Consider the following 18245-nt stretch of genomic DNA (forward strand, 5'->3'; position numbering starts at 1 on the left):
GTGTAATTTACTAACATAATAATACTTACGCAAAGAAGAAACTCTTTCAATGTTCTATTTGCCAAGCTGAATGTGAAAAGGTGGAAAAGGGGTTTATTTTGTAAATAAGACTAAGTATGTGTCGTTCGGATGGAAGAACATATTTTTCAACCACTTGTAAATAGTTTTTTTTAAATTCTATCATTTAAGAATTTAATTTTACAATAAAGATATGCGAGGAGCTAAAAGTGATACTACCAAATTTAGTATATAAAAATAATAATTTTGAAAAAAGCAGAAGCAGGAGGAATGTTACGAAGAGCCAGAGATGATTGAAATGATTTAAGAAGAAATAATTATAGTTGATACGAGGTTAGTGCTTGTTGTTTAATTATGTATATCAACCTGTTTATGCGTACTGAAGTTTTGTCACCCAGCAAAGACTAGTGTTTCTCATAATTCACTAAAACCAAAGCTGTGTAACAAGTTACAAACTTCAATTCATTTAATTGCTCGAATTCAAATATTTATATATACCAATAATTCAAAGGCTGGGAGTTTGCTTAGTTCCCTTACCTCTGATCCATCTGCATTCCAGATGATTGATATGGCATTTGCTGTTGTGCCATTTGGCTTGTACTTGGCATGGGTTGATTGTTTTGTACATGGTTCTTCATTACGTTGTGATTGGAAGTGGAAGGCTGAGGTTCGGGCGTTGATAACCTTGTTTTGCTTGAAATGGGCGTCGGTTGCATCACTATTTTACTGTTAGAAACATTGGGCACTGAAAAGCTAGTCGCCGAATGATTTCTGTCCGTGTTCCTTCCTGAAGGAGTGAAGTTGGTCGCAGGAGGATTATAGTGATTTGCAGACTGTCCCTGATTCATCGTCGTATTTGAAGATGAATGTGGCTTATGCTGTTGACTCACACTGGAGTAAATCATAACTGTAGGCTGCTGGTGCTGTGGTGGGGGCGGGGCAGGAGCTGGTGCGTTGTAAGCAGGTACTGGTGCATTGTAAGTAGGTGCTGGTGAGTTGTATGACGGTGCTGGTGAATTGTATGTAGGTCCTGGTGAGTTGTATGAAGGTGCTGGGGAGTTGTATGCAGGTTCTGAGTTTCTTGTCGTGTGTTGATTGTTCATGTAATTGAATTCCGGCTGTTGCTTCACTCTTTTGGCTGGAGGAGGAAATTCTGTTTTAGTTGTTCCCATTTCCACGTAGTCCTGCGGCTCTGACTTGATAACTGGCCCCTGAATTTGTTGCATAATTTGAGTCTGTGCCTGTGGTTGGACAACATCTACTGGAACTGTAACCTGAAAAAAAGAACTGGAGCTTTACACTTGTTATACATCCTAACTCACCATGATACTTGTTTTAACAGATTACTACAGAATTCAACAACTTTAGTAACCACTATTTCTCTAGATTTTTTATAGTTTCTAAGGAAGATATAATCAAAAATGAGTTTTAAAGACGGGATTAAGAGCCTGACATACTAAAATAATACAAAATTTATAATTTTTCTTTTGCTTGTTTTCGTAAGTGAAAGGAGACAATTAAATGCAACTTACCACAATCACAGATAATGTTATTCTACAACAGAAAATATGCACCTAAATAATTTTCAGTGTTGCCATCCATAGAAATTACAGTGATGCCAGAATAACATTTTCCCCAAAATCTAAGTTAAGGCCGCGACTAGAGGAACGAACTCAACTGTATTTGATTACGTATCATGTTGTTTTGGTATCCTGTGAAGTACTTTTTAATAACATTATTACTTGATTTTAATAAATGTATGTTAAAACTATTTGGTTTATTACAAAATAAATACAACTAATATTTAAAAAGTAGTTTATAGGATACCAAGGCAACATCCAAGACCAAGACAACCTTCAGGTTCACACTTTTTGTTGTAGAATAACGTTACCCACGATTGTGGTTAAGTTGCATTTCATTATCTCCTTTCAATTACGAAAAACAAGCAAAAGAAAAATGGTAAGTTTTGTATTATTTTTAATATGTCAGGCTCTTAATTCATCCTCTTGTGAATGATTTAGCGCATATCCTCGAATATAAGCGCCCCCTTCATTACTAAATGTATGGCTAAAATCCTTGAGGAGTGCTTATATTTGCACAATAATTTTTAGAAAAAAAAATACACGTCCAACAACAGAATTAAAGAAATAGGAGAGGAAGGGAAAAGGAGTGGTTTAACATAAAGCCAATGTTAACAAATTACTGCCATTGTTGGATTTTTCTGAAAAAAAAAAGAAAAGAAAAGAAAACGAAAGCAATAAGAATGATCTGAGAATTTTGGCAGTATCAAGTTCTATCGCTGACTGGTTGATTTGCTCACTTCATAATACTGCATGTAAATTCAAGCATACTGTTTCCCAGAGCTGGTACAATTACGACACCGGTAACTCTACCTGGGATGATGCTTTTAAGAAGCCACTCACTGGTTTTACAGCTAATGATGAGTCGTTGCAAGATCGTTGGTTTAACAGTTGCGTGAATTTTCTGCAGTGACTTCATAAGGTGATGCTTGCATCCGCATAATAAATGGATTCTCAAAACAGGCACAATTTTTAGGAAGCGCTTAAATTTGAGTAAATGCGGTAATTTTACCAAGTAACAGTTCTCAATACAGGGTGTCTACTGAGTTTCGTTTTCAAAATTCCAGTATATTTCCAGTATATTCAGTATAACTATCAGCAAAATTCCAGTACCTAATACAATGACTTTTTTAAAGTTCTTTAGGAATAATCACACTATTGATTTCAGGTTTGTAATTGTTTTACCATCAAAACAATATTTCAATTTTAATAAATTTAGTTATCCTTGTTTTTTAAAAAATAAAAATACAAATGATTTTTTAACATTTTTAAAGGGCCTCCCAACTCCCCTCACAGCCTTCCACGCCACCTATTGCTTTAAATGTCTAATTACAAAATTTATACAACTCTTGCTTTAGAAAAATTTACAATCTCAATGGATACAAAATGATTAGACTATTAAAACAATTATAAAAAGGTGTTGTTTGCAAATTACCAGTTTCATGATTTTTCCAGTATGTGGATCAAAATTCCAGTATATTTCCAGTATCAAAATTAAATTCCAGTATAATTCAAGTATTTCCAGTATCAGTAGACACCTTGCCAATAGAAAGGCTAAAAAAAAATGAAATGTAATCTTTCAGTTTAACATTCCACGATTATGTCGGGGGCGCGGTGGCTCAGTGGTAGAGCGTTCGCCTCCGGTGCTTGGGGTCCCTGGTTCGATCCCAGCTCGCGCCATGAGGACTTTGTGGTGGACAAACACCGTGCTCGTGGGTTTTCTCGGGGTTCTCCCGTTTCCTCCCACTTTCTTCATTCCACCATTTCATTCATTACTCATCATCACCGTCTCCCTTAGCCTAACCGGCATAATCGTGGGACGTAAAACTCAAAGATTTCATTTCATTTCATTTTTTCCACGATTATGTCCTTGAGGCTAAGGGAGACGGATAATTAAGACAAGTAAATGATGGAAAAGCTGGTGGAATAAGAATGTGGAAAGAAACGGAAGCACCCCGTTAAAAATCCACGGACACCATGTTGTCCACCACAAATTTATTTGACCAGGAATCGATCCATGGGTCCCACGCACTAAAGGTAAGCGTTCTACCACTGTGCTACTTTTTAGATTAACAAGAGATTTATTACGACATACAGGGGTATTTTATTATTTATTAATTTGATGTGTATCCCATAGCATCCATTACCGAATATAATAAGTGATGTACGTTTCTTTCCCTGTCTCTTCCCACTGTCCCACCTGTATCCAATATGCGGTCAATGCATTTTTCCTTCGCGAATTCTCCTGCCTGCTCTTCCTTGCATGCTGAATTCCAACTTGCAACCTGGCTAATGGTTTGAGTACAAAAGAAGCGATAATTTATATAAGTTATATTAGTATTTATATAATTTATATGTAAAAAGTTGACGAATTAGTGCGCGAAAAACATACCTTAAAATTTACAGGGTGCCTACTGCAGTTAACTTGGGTATTTCAAGTATACAGTGCTATTGTAAATGATCTTCCCGATCTCAAAGTTTAATAACTTACGTTCATTTATACACAATAATATGTTACGTTTGGCAAAGTTGATGTTTAGCTACGCATTTCGCCGCTAGAACGACAGTATACCACTATGGCAGGAAGCGAATATAAAAGAGCAATTTTTTCTTTTTTTTTTCAAAAAAAAAAAACTAACTAAAGCAAATCTTTTAGTAAATAATAGAGTTACATTTTCTGCAATGTATCTTGCCTTTATCAGACATATTATGAAATAAAATCTAAATGCTACAGCTTATATACAAGGTACTTCAAAGCAACACCGTCAAAGTTTGGGAAGTGATTCCTGACACCAAGTTACGACAGAATGTATACACTAACCTGTGTGCGCAAATGCTTCCTAGGAAGTAATATGTGTGCTATCCAAAAATACATGTTTCAGAATCCTAAGGTACTCACACAACAATTTTTATAGTGGGAGTTTGGCTACGGGCATATAATTTCAAGTTATCACCAACTACCTCTATAAAAATTGTTGCGGAAGTACCTCAGGATTCTGAAACTTAGATATTTGAATAGGGCATATACTAGTTCCAAAACTATGGACCTTTAAAATTCATTTTTTTCATGTTTTCAGCAGTACATAACTCCCAAAGAAAGCATTTGTGCACCCAGGTTGGTCTATACTTTTTGTCTTATCTTGGTGCCAGGAATCACCTCCCAAACGTTATCGGTGTTGTTTTGGAACACCCTGTATATCTCAAATGAGATCCTGCCTTTCACTTTTAACAACATGAAAATACAGCAAAGAGAGTAGGAGAATATTAGATTTATTGAAAAGGAAGAGAAGATGATAAACGAACATTCAACGAAGTGAGGAAGAGATGGTATATAGAATTTGTTACGAAGAATATGGAATGAGTTATAGACGAGAAATGGGGAAAAAGTTAGAAGAAAGGATTAAACAACACAAGGACGACGTTAGATTGAAGAGGGACAATAATGCAGTAAATAAGCATGTGATAGAAAGAGGATATGACATAGGACCGGGAAGGTGTGGATGGACTGGAAAGGGAAAGAAGCATTGTAAGAAAATGGAAAGGGGTGAAATGGATACGGAACGAAGAGAGAGAGAAACTGATGAATTGAAATTCTGGACTGAATATCTATGATTTGTGAAAAAAAGATTGTGGATAAAGCAGAGAAGAAAGAAAATATAACACAGGTATGTTGACGATCTACAGAGTACCGCAGATGTCCAATTAAAAAACTTAAAAAAAAAAAAAAAAAAAAAAAAATAAGTAAAGCCTGGCTGTTGTAGCCACTTTATCGCACTCCATTATTCTGTTTCGAATTTAAATAATTAAATTCATCTCCATAGTTACAGATTCTTATATTTCAAATAAATATGCTATTATTTATCACTACTATTACTGTTATGCGCAACGGTTATCGATTTTAGAAAGAGAATAGAAAGAAAAAAAATATTTACCTGTGAATCCAAGAACTTGTGGTAATGGCATTCTGATAAGCAGTCTCATAAATATCTTATCCTTAGGTCTGTATCTAGTCATCCCATGTACTACTATATTATTCAGATTTCTATTCTTTCTTTATACTAATGAAAGGTGATTTTTAATGTTAGTAAAACATTTATTTCTTTTTGTTAAGAGCAAAAGAAATCAATAGAAGAAGAAGAAAAAACTATTCAAAACTATTGTCTTTAATTTTAAAAAGGAAGATTATAATTTAGACGATAAACAATTATTACATTCCAATTATTGTTATTCTCTGATGCCGACATCTATAGATAGTTTATTTTCGTATTTCACTGTATATAAAATATCACAATAAATTATCGCTGTTAAACATATTTTTAATCATTTAAGTAGTTAGTTGCAAAACTACAAGATTTAACGTTTGATCAGTCTAGGTATAGTTCCATCCAAGTATTTAATATATTATAAACGTATAGGTTATATCCATATTAATTTTTTTACAACTGTTCACGGTAATACCACAGATTTCTTCATTAGATCTCTCTCATTTGACATGTGGTTCACATATTTAAACATATTATTATATCTCAATATTCGAATTCAAATTGTCGTTACACTTAACCATATGCATTTATTACATTATAACACTCAAATCAATTGTATATATACATATTGCTAACTAATAGAACCCCTAACCTAACTTAACCTAAACATATTATCGACACATTTAAAGTAACCAAGAGAATAAAATTATCGCACTCTTCTAGGCATTTCCCGTGAACGACGTATGAAAACTATTACCTAGACTGAACTTAAAGTAGCATATGAGACAGCTGCTATCCCTGTTAAGATTTAATTACTATTATAATTGGCAGCATTCAGAGCACCATTCCATTATTGCATATAACTAACATAATTATTTGTTTCACAAATTTTCCGAGTTAACTATATTTGATTTTCGATAACGTTTTCCATAGTATCTATTGAAGCTTTCCTGGCGACGTATTGTGAACAGTTCTTCTCGGGCTAGCAGCCAGGTAAATACTGTTATATCTTGCGACGTTTCGAGGGCTGACATCGTCCTCATCTTCAGGCGAATATGATGGTGCAATGGAGTGTATGGGATATATATACTCATGTATGTATGATTGGACTCTTCTGATTGGTGGTTGAAATGGCGGCTTCTGATTGGTGCTTGAAATGGCGGGATATGATTGGTGTCCATGTTTTGCTCAGTTGGAATCCTGTGTCTCTGTTAAGGTTCGTTTTTTCTTGTATGATTGCAACGGCTTCTTTTATCCTCCTGTCCCAAACTCTTGAGCATTTTGCTATTATTTCGGCATCTGTAAATAAAATCTTATGTTGCTGTTTGATGCTATGTTCAGCCAGTCCGGATTTTTCTGGTTGGTTTAGTCTGATGTAACTGTTGTGTTCTTTGCATCTGGCTTCAATGGTTCGTCCTGTTTGTCCAATATATGACTTACCACATTCACATGGGATGCGGTAAACTCCAGGAGTTCGGAGGCCCAGGTCGTCTTTGGTTGATCGTATTAAGTTCTTTATTTTTGCTGGAGGCTTGTGTATTGTCCTGATGTTGTACCTGGCAAATAGTCTGCTGAGCTTTCCAGAGGTGTTCCCGGTGTATGGGAGGCAGATTGTGTTCTTCCGTTCTTCATTCACAGTTTCTTCTGCACTTTCGTCCTTGTTGTCAGTGTCCTTCGTTCTGGTCCTTTTCAGGGCCATATTTATATCTCTCATTGAGTATCCATTCTGTAGCATGGCGCTGCGAAGGTGATTAAGTTCCTCTATTAAAGAATCCTTGTCGGAGATGGAGAATGCTCTATGTGCTAAAGTGTTGAGAACTCCAAGCCGTTGAGCTTTGTGATGGAAACTGTTTGCGTTCAGATATAAATCTGTATGTGTTGGTTTCCTGTATACCCTATGGCCTAGGCTGCCATCCGGTCTTCTGTATATCATGATGTCAAGAAATGGTAGACGTCCATCTTGTTCAACTTCCATTGTGAATTTAATATTCGGATGCTGGTTATTGAGATGCTGTAGGAATTCCTGTAAGGAGTCGCGTCCATGTGGCCAGATGGTGAAGGTGTCATCAACATATCTATAGAAATGTGTGGGTGCAAGTGGTGCTTTCTTCAGTGCTTCATGTTCAAAGTGCTCCATATAAAAATTGGCTACTGCAGGTGAGAGTGGAGAACCCATGGCGACGCCGTCTGTTTGCTCATAGTACTGACCACGGTATAGGAAGAAGGTTGAAGTGAGAACATGTTGAAAGAGATCCAATATCTCAGGCCGGAAGTGTTTCCCAAGAAGCAGTATTGTATCCTGGACCGGAACTCTGGTAAACAATGATACCACGTCGAAACTAACCATAAGATCTGTGGAAGAAATCTTCATCGTCTTCAGGCTTTTTACAAACTCTGTTGAGTTTTTCACATGGTGTTCACACTTGCCCACGTATGGTTGGAGTAATGTTGTAAGATACTTGGCCAAAGAATAGGTTGGGCTTCCTATTGCACTAACAATTGGTCTCAGTGGTATCCCTGCTTTATGTATTTTTGGTAAGCCATATAGTCTCGGAGGTATGCTGCAGTGTGGTGTAAGTTGTTTGCGTGTATCTTCGTCCAGTCCCGACTTCTTAAGTAGTGAGGCTGTTCTTCTTTCTACTGCAGACGTTGGATCTCGTGACAAGGTGGTATATGCTGGATCTCGAAGTAACTCTGAAATCTTCTCTTGATAGACATCTGTGGGAAGCACTACAGTGATGTTTCCTTTGTCAGCTGGTAGAATAGTGATACTTTACCAGACTGCACTTCCCTCTAAAGTCTGCCAGAATTTCAAGAATCTTAAGACACACAAGTATGGCACTTGTAAGAGAACGAATACATTTCATCCGTCAGCAGCTGGACCGTACGGACCGACAGCTTCTAACAACTCACCTGGAACTAGCCGGCTGTCTCTCTCCAATAGATTGGGAATGGATTGACATATCTTCAACAGCGTTGGCCGATATCTCACGCACCAAAAGGACGACTAAACAAATTAAGAAATTCAATAGACTAAAACCATCCATACCAACCAAACAGGGAATCGAAGCTGAGAAAGTGGTCGTAAATCTCACCAATGACTACCCCTAATGGTTACAAATTCCCGTGGAAATTAATATCCGAAGTTTTAGGTTTTAACACTTAATTGGCAAATACCCAGCTGTCCAATTAATCTAAAGGTTGTCCTGATTTTAATTTTTATAAGGTTTATGGCCAAATTACACTTTTGCGGCGATATTTTCCAAATTTTGGGTACTGCCCTACATACAGCACTTACATTACCTGTATTCCTTCTTTTTCACTGCACTGGATATAATAGCGCCCCCTGGAACAACTATTACTATATACTTCAATATATATTCACTTTATTATTAAATTTAGTATTATTTCATTTTCTAAATTTCTATTTTAAATTTAGCAATCCAATTTTATTAATATTATGTATGCACATTATGAATTTTATATTTAATTTGAATTATCAAACTTCCTTTTTCCGATATCTCAACTACGGCAAGTAGCGATGTAAATAAACACTCTTCATTGATTCTCAGATATCGCTATCACTATTAAGCCAATTATCTAATCTTAATAATCATATTAGAAAGTCTGTAAGTTCTATTTGAAACTAAATTTCTACTTTTTATAGAGGAAAAATGCTATAGAAATGAACTACTCATATATTTTACATAGGCCTAATCCAGCAATATGATTATTTACTCTGTTCTTTATCATGTATATTAATAACGTGTTTCTGCTCTACATGTCCAATCAACGTCATAACTGTCCTCTGAACCCCGATTAACTTGTAATAAGTGAAATTTATAGCCTGAGAAGCAAAGCCTAAATACCGGTAAAACAAGACTGTGTGGAATACAAAATCGTAAACATTGTCAGCGGAAATAATGTTCACCCGCTGGCGCAGGTTAAGAGTAAGCAGGCCACAATGCTTCCTCCTGAAAATAACCCGTAAGATTCTCAATGCAGAGTATCTACGTATTTATGTTTATACGAACAAATAAAAATTATATTGTTATAGTTTACAGGAAAAGTGAACTGTAACAAAGGATCTCATTGGTTGTCAGAAATAACTTTCTCTCATTTTCTGATACATATATATATATATATATATATATACAGTCCCGTACTGATCAACTCATTGCTTTTTATATCATTTCTTATTGCTATCCATCAGGTACACTTAGTTTCTTTATTATTTGTTCTTAATGTCTTTTTACTTATATCTTAAGCTCGGAACAGCCGAAGCAAATAAACCTATAAGCTAGAATGTTATACTTTATCAATGCCAGGGTGTATATACACCTACTTTTGGGCCACCCTGTATATATATATAAAAGCCGTGACATTTAGATTTTATTTCACAATATGTATAGTGAAGGCAATGATACATTATTTATTAAAAGTGATTTGCTTGGGTCAGATTTTATCAGTTCCAAAGCTAAAATGAACAGCATTTTGTATTCTTGAATTTCATGTAGAACAGTCTGTAGTTAGTGTTCAACGAAATTTCAGAACGAAATTCGGGTTAGCTCCCACTCAATTTGGAAGTGGTACAATTTAAAGAAAGTTGGTGTATGTGTAAGGGAAAATTAAAAGGCCCGCCAGAAGTTGATGAATAAATAGTTGATTGTGTACCTCCCTGAACTTTTACCAGAAGACCACAAAACTCAACGATTCGTGTAAGCAAGAAACTGAACTTGAAGCAGACAACAATGTGGAAGATTCTGCCAAACGTTTGAAATTTCACCCATAATGATTGAAATTGTTGCAAGCGCTTAAATCTACTGACAAGGATAAGAGACAAGTTCTGCGTTGCGATGCAAAACCATATGGAGAGATGATTTCATTGAGTCAGTTGTGCTTAGTGATGAGGCTATCTTTCAAGGAAAGTAAACAAACAAAATGTGAAGATCTAGGCGTCGGAAAATCCTCTTGGTTATGGATAACATACCTGTGATCTCCCAAGAATGAACGTGTTTTGCGCAGTCACCCATAAAAAGTATATGGCCTCACGTTTCTCGTGAATGACACTATAAACGGACATTCCTACCTTTACATGCTGAGACATGGCTTTTCCCGCAGCGAGAACAGGACATGGGAAATGTTATTTTCTAGCAGGACAGGCACTCCCACATTGACACTGGGACATCAGGAGGGATCTTAACAGGTTACCAAATCAATGGTCAGGACGAGTTAGTCATGAGGATCAGAGTTCATCTTGTGCACATTTTATTTGAGGCATTGTGTTAAAACCAATTGTACTACCCACCCTACCTAACAATTTTCCTCAACTTCGAATACGCATTCAAGAAGCAGTTGCATCTATTGATTCTGAAACAGAGTTTGAAAAACACGGGTATATTAAAAAAAAAAAAAAAAAAAAAAAAAAAAACTGGGCCCGTATGGTTTTTTCGGGTTTAATTGGGTTTTCGAAATATTTCAATGAATTTGGGGTAAAAGTGATTAAATGTGATTTATATTTCAAGATTGTCATTGTCGCAACTTGCAACAATTTTCTGTTCAGTACTGTTTTGAAACAATGACCGTCATTTTGAAATTTTACATTGGATCGCTGTGAAAATTTATACAGCAAATTTAGAATGTCTCTTGCTTCTACTCTCAAGATTTCAACTTAAAAGTCCGAAAATTGCACCCTGTAGCGTGGATACCCGCTAGTTAAAAAATGCCCGCTATTTTGAAATTTTATGTTGGATCGCCACCAAAATATATACGGCTAGTTTAGAATGTTTCGTACTCAAAATATATACAGCTAATTTATTGATTTATGCCATTTTGAAATTTTATGTTGGATCTCCGCCAAAATATATACGGCTAATTTAGAATACTCTGAAAATTTATATTTAAAAGACCGAAAATTGTGCTTTGTAGAGTAATACCCGCTATTTAGAAAAAAGACCGCCATTTTGAAATTTTACGTTGGTATGCCGCCAAAATCTGTATCTCGTGCTTGTACCTTGAAAATTTAAACTTGAAAAAACGAAAGTTGTATCCTGTAACTTGTGTGGTACATGCAGACAAACGAACAAATGTAGATCGAGTCATTCCAGGAACCTTAGTAACGTTCGCCAAATATGAATACCGAATATATTAATTTAAAACAAACGTATAATTCATGTATTATAAAATAAATGTTTCAAAATATCTTATATGGCAAATATTTTCCAGTCTAAAAAAAATAAAAAAAATAAATAAATAAAATAAAAAATAAAAAAAATTGGTTTTATTGTTGAAGTTCACTTCCGATACTTTGCGCGTTCAATTACGGGATTTTCCTTAGCACTATCAAGACGGCAAAGAGATAATTAATACTTTATAAGATAAATGTTTTAAATTAAATTAACTATCTTCCAGCTTAAAATAAATATGTAGTTTTATTGTTGAAATATTCACTTCCGATGCTTTGTGCGTTCAATTGCGGGAATTTTCCGAGCACTTGTATCACGATGGGTTTTCCCCGAAAATGCAGCTTTCTTTACTGTACATCGACACTTCAACTAGTACGGAAGTTTTAATCCAGCACTTGAAATAGTAGCATTACATAGTCTTCGGAACTCCGAGCATTAAGCTTCTTAAATTTGACAAGAATTTTTACGCTATTCCTGGTGTTGTTTCTACAGAATGCTTATTTGAAGAGTAGCAACTAATGACTGAACTAAACTACTGTTGTTGGAACACCAAATTTTACTCAAGAATATTTGAGTTACCATCAAATGTATGAAATAGTAGTATTAGTTTTACTAATGTATTTACATATTTACTGGCGGTACAGGCACCTATGGCCTTAAACTCATCACACGTATGAGGGATAAAACTCACAGCGTGCCACTATCGAAGGAGTGAATTGAATCACAGCATCGCTGATAGCTCACCAACTCTCATTGCCATGGTAACGACGTAACGGCAGAAACATTACATTAAAGGCCGCAACAAACTCACATTTAGCAATGATGAAAACCAGGGTTTGCCCAAGTGGACCCAGCCCGAAAAAGCCCACCGGGTTTTTTCGGGTTGGACCCACCATAAAACCCACCTGGACTTTTGAACTTTTTGTTAGTATAGTGTTGGTACAACTAAGGTGATCACATTGAAAGTGAATGTTATCAGATTTTGGGCTTTCTTTGGGCGAATTAGATGCTTTCACGTTAAGGTATATAACAATATTCAACGTAAGACCTTTATAAGGTTCTGAATGCACTAAATGAATACAAAAACATTCCCTTACCTTAGCCTGAGATAATTATAGAACAAATTAATGTGTGGATTATGCATATAGCCTATTTGAAGTAAAATATACGATTTTATATTGTAGAAAATACTTTCCGTGAATTGTGCGCTCACCGACTCGGCGAGGCCGAGGGACGTTATCCCTTATACGTTTGACGGGTTTAAGGCCATAGGTGCCGGTACTACCAGTAAATATATAGTGCATTCGTAAAACTATTAGTATTATTTTTGATTACCTTTAATGGTAACACAAGTATTCTTCAGTAAAATTTGGTTTTCCAACAACAGTTTAATTCTGTTATTTGTTGCTACTCTTCGAATAAGCATTCTGTAGAATCAACACCAGCAATAGCCTAAAAATTCATTCAAATTTAAGCAGCTTAGATCAGAGTTCCGAAAACTACTAACGCTTATATTTCAAGTGCTGAATTGAAACTTCCGTGCTACTGGGAATTTCGATGTACAGTAAAGAAAGCTGCATTCTCTTAGAAAGAAAAAAAAAAAAAAAAAAAAAAAAGTCGCAAAAGAAGTGCTAGGGAAATTCCCGTAATTGAACGCACAAAGCATCGGAACCGAATACTTCAACAGTAAAACTATTTATTTTACGCTGGAAAATATTTAATATTATTTAAGATATTTTAAACATTTACTTTATAAAATATGAATTATATCTTCGTTAATTGTTTTAAATTAATTTTCTGGAAATAACCGTCTTGCAACAAGTGCTCGGGAAATTCCCGTAATTGAACGCACAAAGCATCGGAAATAAGCTTTAGCAACAAAACCATTTACTTTACGCTGGAAAATATTTATGTCGTGTAACACATTTTGAAACATTTATTTTATAAATATGAATTATATTTTTGTTTTAAATTGATATATTTGTTCATATTTGGCGAACATCTCTGAGGCAGTGCCGTCTTAGATTTTTTCTTGGGGTCAAGCATTAATACGTGTATTTCGGCCCCCTAGAAAAAGTTGTTTTACTAATTCTTGGGCCCCATCCTTCTCTTACTCTTTATGGGCTCCCCCGAAGCCTGTGGGCCCTGGCGCAGGGCAAAGTCTGCGGGGCCGTTCTATACATGACAAATTAATTAAGGGGATAATATTGACAAATTTCAAAGCCATACGAATAAATATTATTTCTGGAGCCCCTAATGGTAGGCTTTATATATATATATATATAACTGAAATGGGCCCAGAACTCATTTTTGTTTTATTTACCCTTTGTGTGTTGTTCTGTTTATGTAATGTAGTGAACCTGTTTAATGCTTCATTTATAAATTCATGAGCGTATTGTATATGGAATAAGAAAATTTTGACTTAAAGTGAGCTCCCTTCGAACGTCGGGGAGCTTCCTTGGGGACAGTTTCCCCCTGCCCCCTTCCCCCACAAATTACGGCCCTGCACTGAGGCTACTGCGATGATTCGATCTACATTTGTTTGTTCGTCTGCCTGTATCATACATACTACAGAACTTTCGGTCTTTTAAGTTTAAATTTTCAGGATACAAGCACGGCACACTAATTTCCTGTATAGATTTTGGCGGTATACCAACGTAAAATTTCAAAATGGCTGCAATTTTTTTTTCTTCTTCTTCAAAATAGCAGGTATCCACGCTACAAAGCGCAATTTACGGTCTTTTAGGTTGAAATTTTCAGAGTACGAGCACGGGACACACTAAATTAGCTGTACCGTAAGACGGGGTCACTTTGCACAAAATATGAAGAGTCTCACAGTCCTCTATCGGCAAAACCATGAGCAGTAAAGAGGAAGTTTCAACTGCCACTGTAAGATAGAACATCTAACTGTATTTTGGCTAGAATGTTGGCGGTTAACATCAGTTCTAATTACCGGGAGGGTCCATTGTTGTAGAGGTATGGAAAGCAGTCACTGTAAAGGCCGCCAAAATTTGAAAGATATCACGTACAAGAATTTCCGCCAAAGTGAAGTCAGTTTAATAGAATACTACTGTGTATAATGGGACTTTGATGCAATAGTTGAAATTGAAATGTGAAACGTTTTAAAGCCATAAAAAAAGTAAAACTGGAAGAAGGCGGTTTCAGGCTCTACTCAGGGTTACTTTGCACAGGTCCAAAATACCACTTAGATAGGAAATTATTACTATTGGAACCTCCTGCATTCTAAAGTTAGGTAAATTTCCTATTTAGGTGGATGCCAGAATAAATTTCTTGTTGGAAAATAAATTATGAACAGTGGCGGATCCAGAAAAGTAGTTTGAAAGGGACTTCACTCAATAATGCTTTGTTTCTTTTAGAAATCACTAGACGTTTGGGGGGCTTACAGCTCATACGCATAGGAATGACTAACAATAGACTTTTTAAAAAAGAAATCATGCACTTTGGGTGGGCTTCAGCTTGAAAGTACCAAACCCCGTAAATCTTCCACTGATTACGGTTGAGATTATATTCTTGGACATAAGGAATAACCAAGGCAAATCACTTCACGACGATTTTTTTTTTTCTGTTCTTGAGCTGGCATTTTGTCGGACATATGCTAAACTATTAGAATGTGGTTCCTGTGCGGGTACCACAAAATACATAATTTTCTTTACAAATATCGATAATTCAAACTAATGTAACGTGAATAGAGACTAGAATGAAATTTTTTATTGTTTATAAAAACAATTGATTGAAAATACCTAGAAAGAATTCACGGAAACAATCCTCTTAATTTCAACAAACATAGTGTAGTGAAAGGGAAAGCAAGAACTATTTCTGACAATAGAAAGGTAGACCTGTGACGAGATAAACAAGGACTTCCTGATTGACGTCACAAAGAATAACAATTTTGTGGTTAAGAAAGTCCAGAAATAGAGAACAGGAAGATAGAAGAGAAAAACAAACTGTGTATAAAAACACTAGTAAAAATTTACTAGGGGTTCAGTTCGTTTAGTTGACCAGTAAATCATTATCGGACGAAACTATACGAGTCGCGGTATCCGTACGCTGTACACGCGTAGACTTTATCCATCTATCCTTTCAACTGTTGGATGTGCTTGGAAACATGTAAGTTGGGATTGTTCTTTATTTGTTTCTCATCAGGCATAAGATTAATACCAGAGGTAACATAGATCCTAAACTAATTCCTCAAGCACCTTAGGCCCATGTGCCAGGACTGTAATTTTAATTCAACATTGTTCTCTAATTAATTTGCATATGAAATTAATCCAAGGTTTTGAACACTCATGTCCAAAACTATTTGACTTAATGGTTCAAACTAATGTTATTTATTTAAATAATGGACTGGAGAAATAGATATAATTTCATTGTAAATGATTGTCAATGTTTAATGAGCTTGTTGGTCCAAGGTCTTGTGCCGACATTCGCGTCGTGCCTTATGTAGAAATTGATTTAGTTGTGAGGGCCAACCAAGCTCACTCCTTTCAATTCAGATTTACTGTGAATAAAAATGATAGACTAGATTTCTAGTATCGTTATTTACCAGCAGTAATAATAAAAATCCCCGCTCTCTCCCGCGTGACAAGGTAATTCACTTAGAATAGTTATCTATTCACTAGTAGTGATCACATTTATATTTATATTCATGTAATTATATTTATATATGTGTAATATGGCTCCCCGAACTTATAGAGGAATTATAAGGATTATGCTACTTTGGTTTTGATTTTATGCTATGCATGACCTTTGCTCCTAATCTTTAAGTGACATTGTATTTTTCGCTGTTCTCTCTCAGTGCAATTTGCCATTTTTTTTGTTTAATAGTGTTTCTTAGTGTGTAATTGTGTTAACTATGGCTAATACGCGCTCTGGCAGTAGATCTAATAGTACTAACCCCGTTTCGATGATTATCCCTTCTGTTTCTTTAGATGTGTTCTCTGATGGACCTTCCGAAAATGTAGAGAGATTCTTAGCGAACTTTGAACGTTTAGCAGAGATTAACGGTTGGTCTTCAGATCGCATAAAGGCTATTTTTCCCACGTGTTTGAGTGGTCCTCCCTTATATTGGTACAAAACACAGGAAAATGTTTTACGTACAAAAGACTGGGCAGGATTAAAAGCGGCCTTTGAAGAACAGTTCGGTTCATCTCAGTTACCTTTAACGGCGTTGAATGCGTATAGATCGCGAGTGCAGGCCCCGAGAGAACTTTTAACACATTTCTTATTCGAAAAGAAATTTTTAGCAGATAAATACAATCCCAATCTATCGTTTAAAGATTTCGTAGCCGACGCGGTCATTGCTATGCTTCCATCGCATATGCACTATTTTTCACAAAAGACGTATCCTAATTTTGATGCTTTTGTGCAGGACGCGTTTACACGTCAAAAAGCAGACCTACTGCTTCACAAACGTCTTTGCGATCAAGATACTGTAGCTAGCGATCCCAGGCACCATGCAGTGGCATCGCCAGCAACGGCTCCCAAGATGCAATCGAACCCGGTAGCACAGGCAGATCCCCTTTCTGAGATATTGGAGAAACTCGAATCACTCCAATTACAGTTTAATCAAAAGGCATCCGTTTCGCATGTTCATTTTGCCGAAAAACCTTATCGCCCCCCCACCCCACGGGCACATTCACCTGCTAATGATGGTAATTATCAGCGGCAGTATCACCATCCTCAGGCGCAACCGACATGTCAAAATTGTCCACCGTGCTCTCATGGATGGCAACAAAAGGGACATAAGAAAGGGCAAGGTTCTGACAGAGGCTCGGAATCGAACCCAGTACGTAACACGAAGCAGAAGCCCAATAACAAAAAGAAAAAACAGGCAAATAAACAGCCCCTTGGGAATAATCCCCAATCATATGTTGGTCAACTTCCCCCAGCATACCCTCCGTATGCAGCACCGTATCCATACTATGGATACCCTCCTCCTCCTCCATACCCATTCTACCAACCTACGCCGCATCAGGTAGCCCAGCCACCCCCTACTTTTAGTGCCGTTACTGATCAAAAAAACTAGGTACGGTGCAGGAGCCCTCCGCTCCTGCAGTTTTGCCCGAACCTACCCCTGTAGCAACAACACTACATCATGCAACTTCGTCAATTACGCTACCACTACACCTCGATGGTCAACTAGCATATGTGGAAGGTCATTTAGGTAATGAAAAGAAGCGTTTTCTTCTGGACAGTGGCGCGGAAACGTCTATAATTCCGTGGTCCGCATTGCCAAAAAACGTGTCTGTTTTTCCGTTACAAACATCCATTTATGGTATTAGTGACAAACCCATGGTTCTGACCCATGCTACGTATATTAAAATTAAATTAGCTGGAAAATCCTTTACTGTCTTGTTTCGGCTTATCCCCATTCCGAAATTCCCCATAATTTTGGCAAATAATTTCCTCAGAACACACCAGGCAGTAATTGAATACCAGACGAATACGCTTACATTACG

At 36.4% G+C, this 18245-nt stretch overlaps 2 protein-coding genes and 1 non-coding gene across 3 annotated transcripts in view; 1 reads left to right on the top strand and 2 right to left on the bottom strand.

Moving 5' to 3' along the window:
* Window positions 1-18245, bottom strand: part of LOC145663129 (uncharacterized) — a 45289-nt gene that overhangs the window by 6466 nt on the left and 20578 nt on the right. Inside the window, exon 3 of the mRNA XM_081729420.1 lies at window positions 556-1292. Within this exon, the coding sequence (XP_081585546.1) occupies window positions 556-1292 (737 nt within the window). The remainder of the gene's footprint in view (window positions 1-555; window positions 1293-18245) is intronic.
* Window positions 3207-3278, top strand: TRNAR-CCG (transfer RNA arginine (anticodon CCG)). Its single transcript has one exon. It is a non-coding gene; the product is annotated as a tRNA-Arg (tRNA).
* LOC145663128 (uncharacterized) lies at window positions 5671-8973 on the bottom strand. The gene has a single exon (XM_081729419.1). The coding sequence runs from the start codon at window positions 7950-7952 to the stop codon at window positions 6672-6674; it is 1281 nt and encodes a 426-aa protein (XP_081585545.1). The 5' UTR covers window positions 7953-8973; the 3' UTR covers window positions 5671-6671.

The sequence above is a fragment of the Thermobia domestica genome, chromosome 10 (assembly GCF_964235325.1).
Source record: "Thermobia domestica chromosome 10, izTheDome1.hap1.1, whole genome shotgun sequence".
Taxonomy (NCBI): Eukaryota; Metazoa; Arthropoda; class Insecta; order Zygentoma; family Lepismatidae; genus Thermobia; species Thermobia domestica.

What these genes read in the sequence shown, in the direction of transcription:
- LOC145663128 (XM_081729419.1), bottom strand. Translation starts at nt 7,952, where the DNA reads ATGAAGATTTCTTCCACAGATCTTATGGTTAGTTTCGACGTGGTATCA.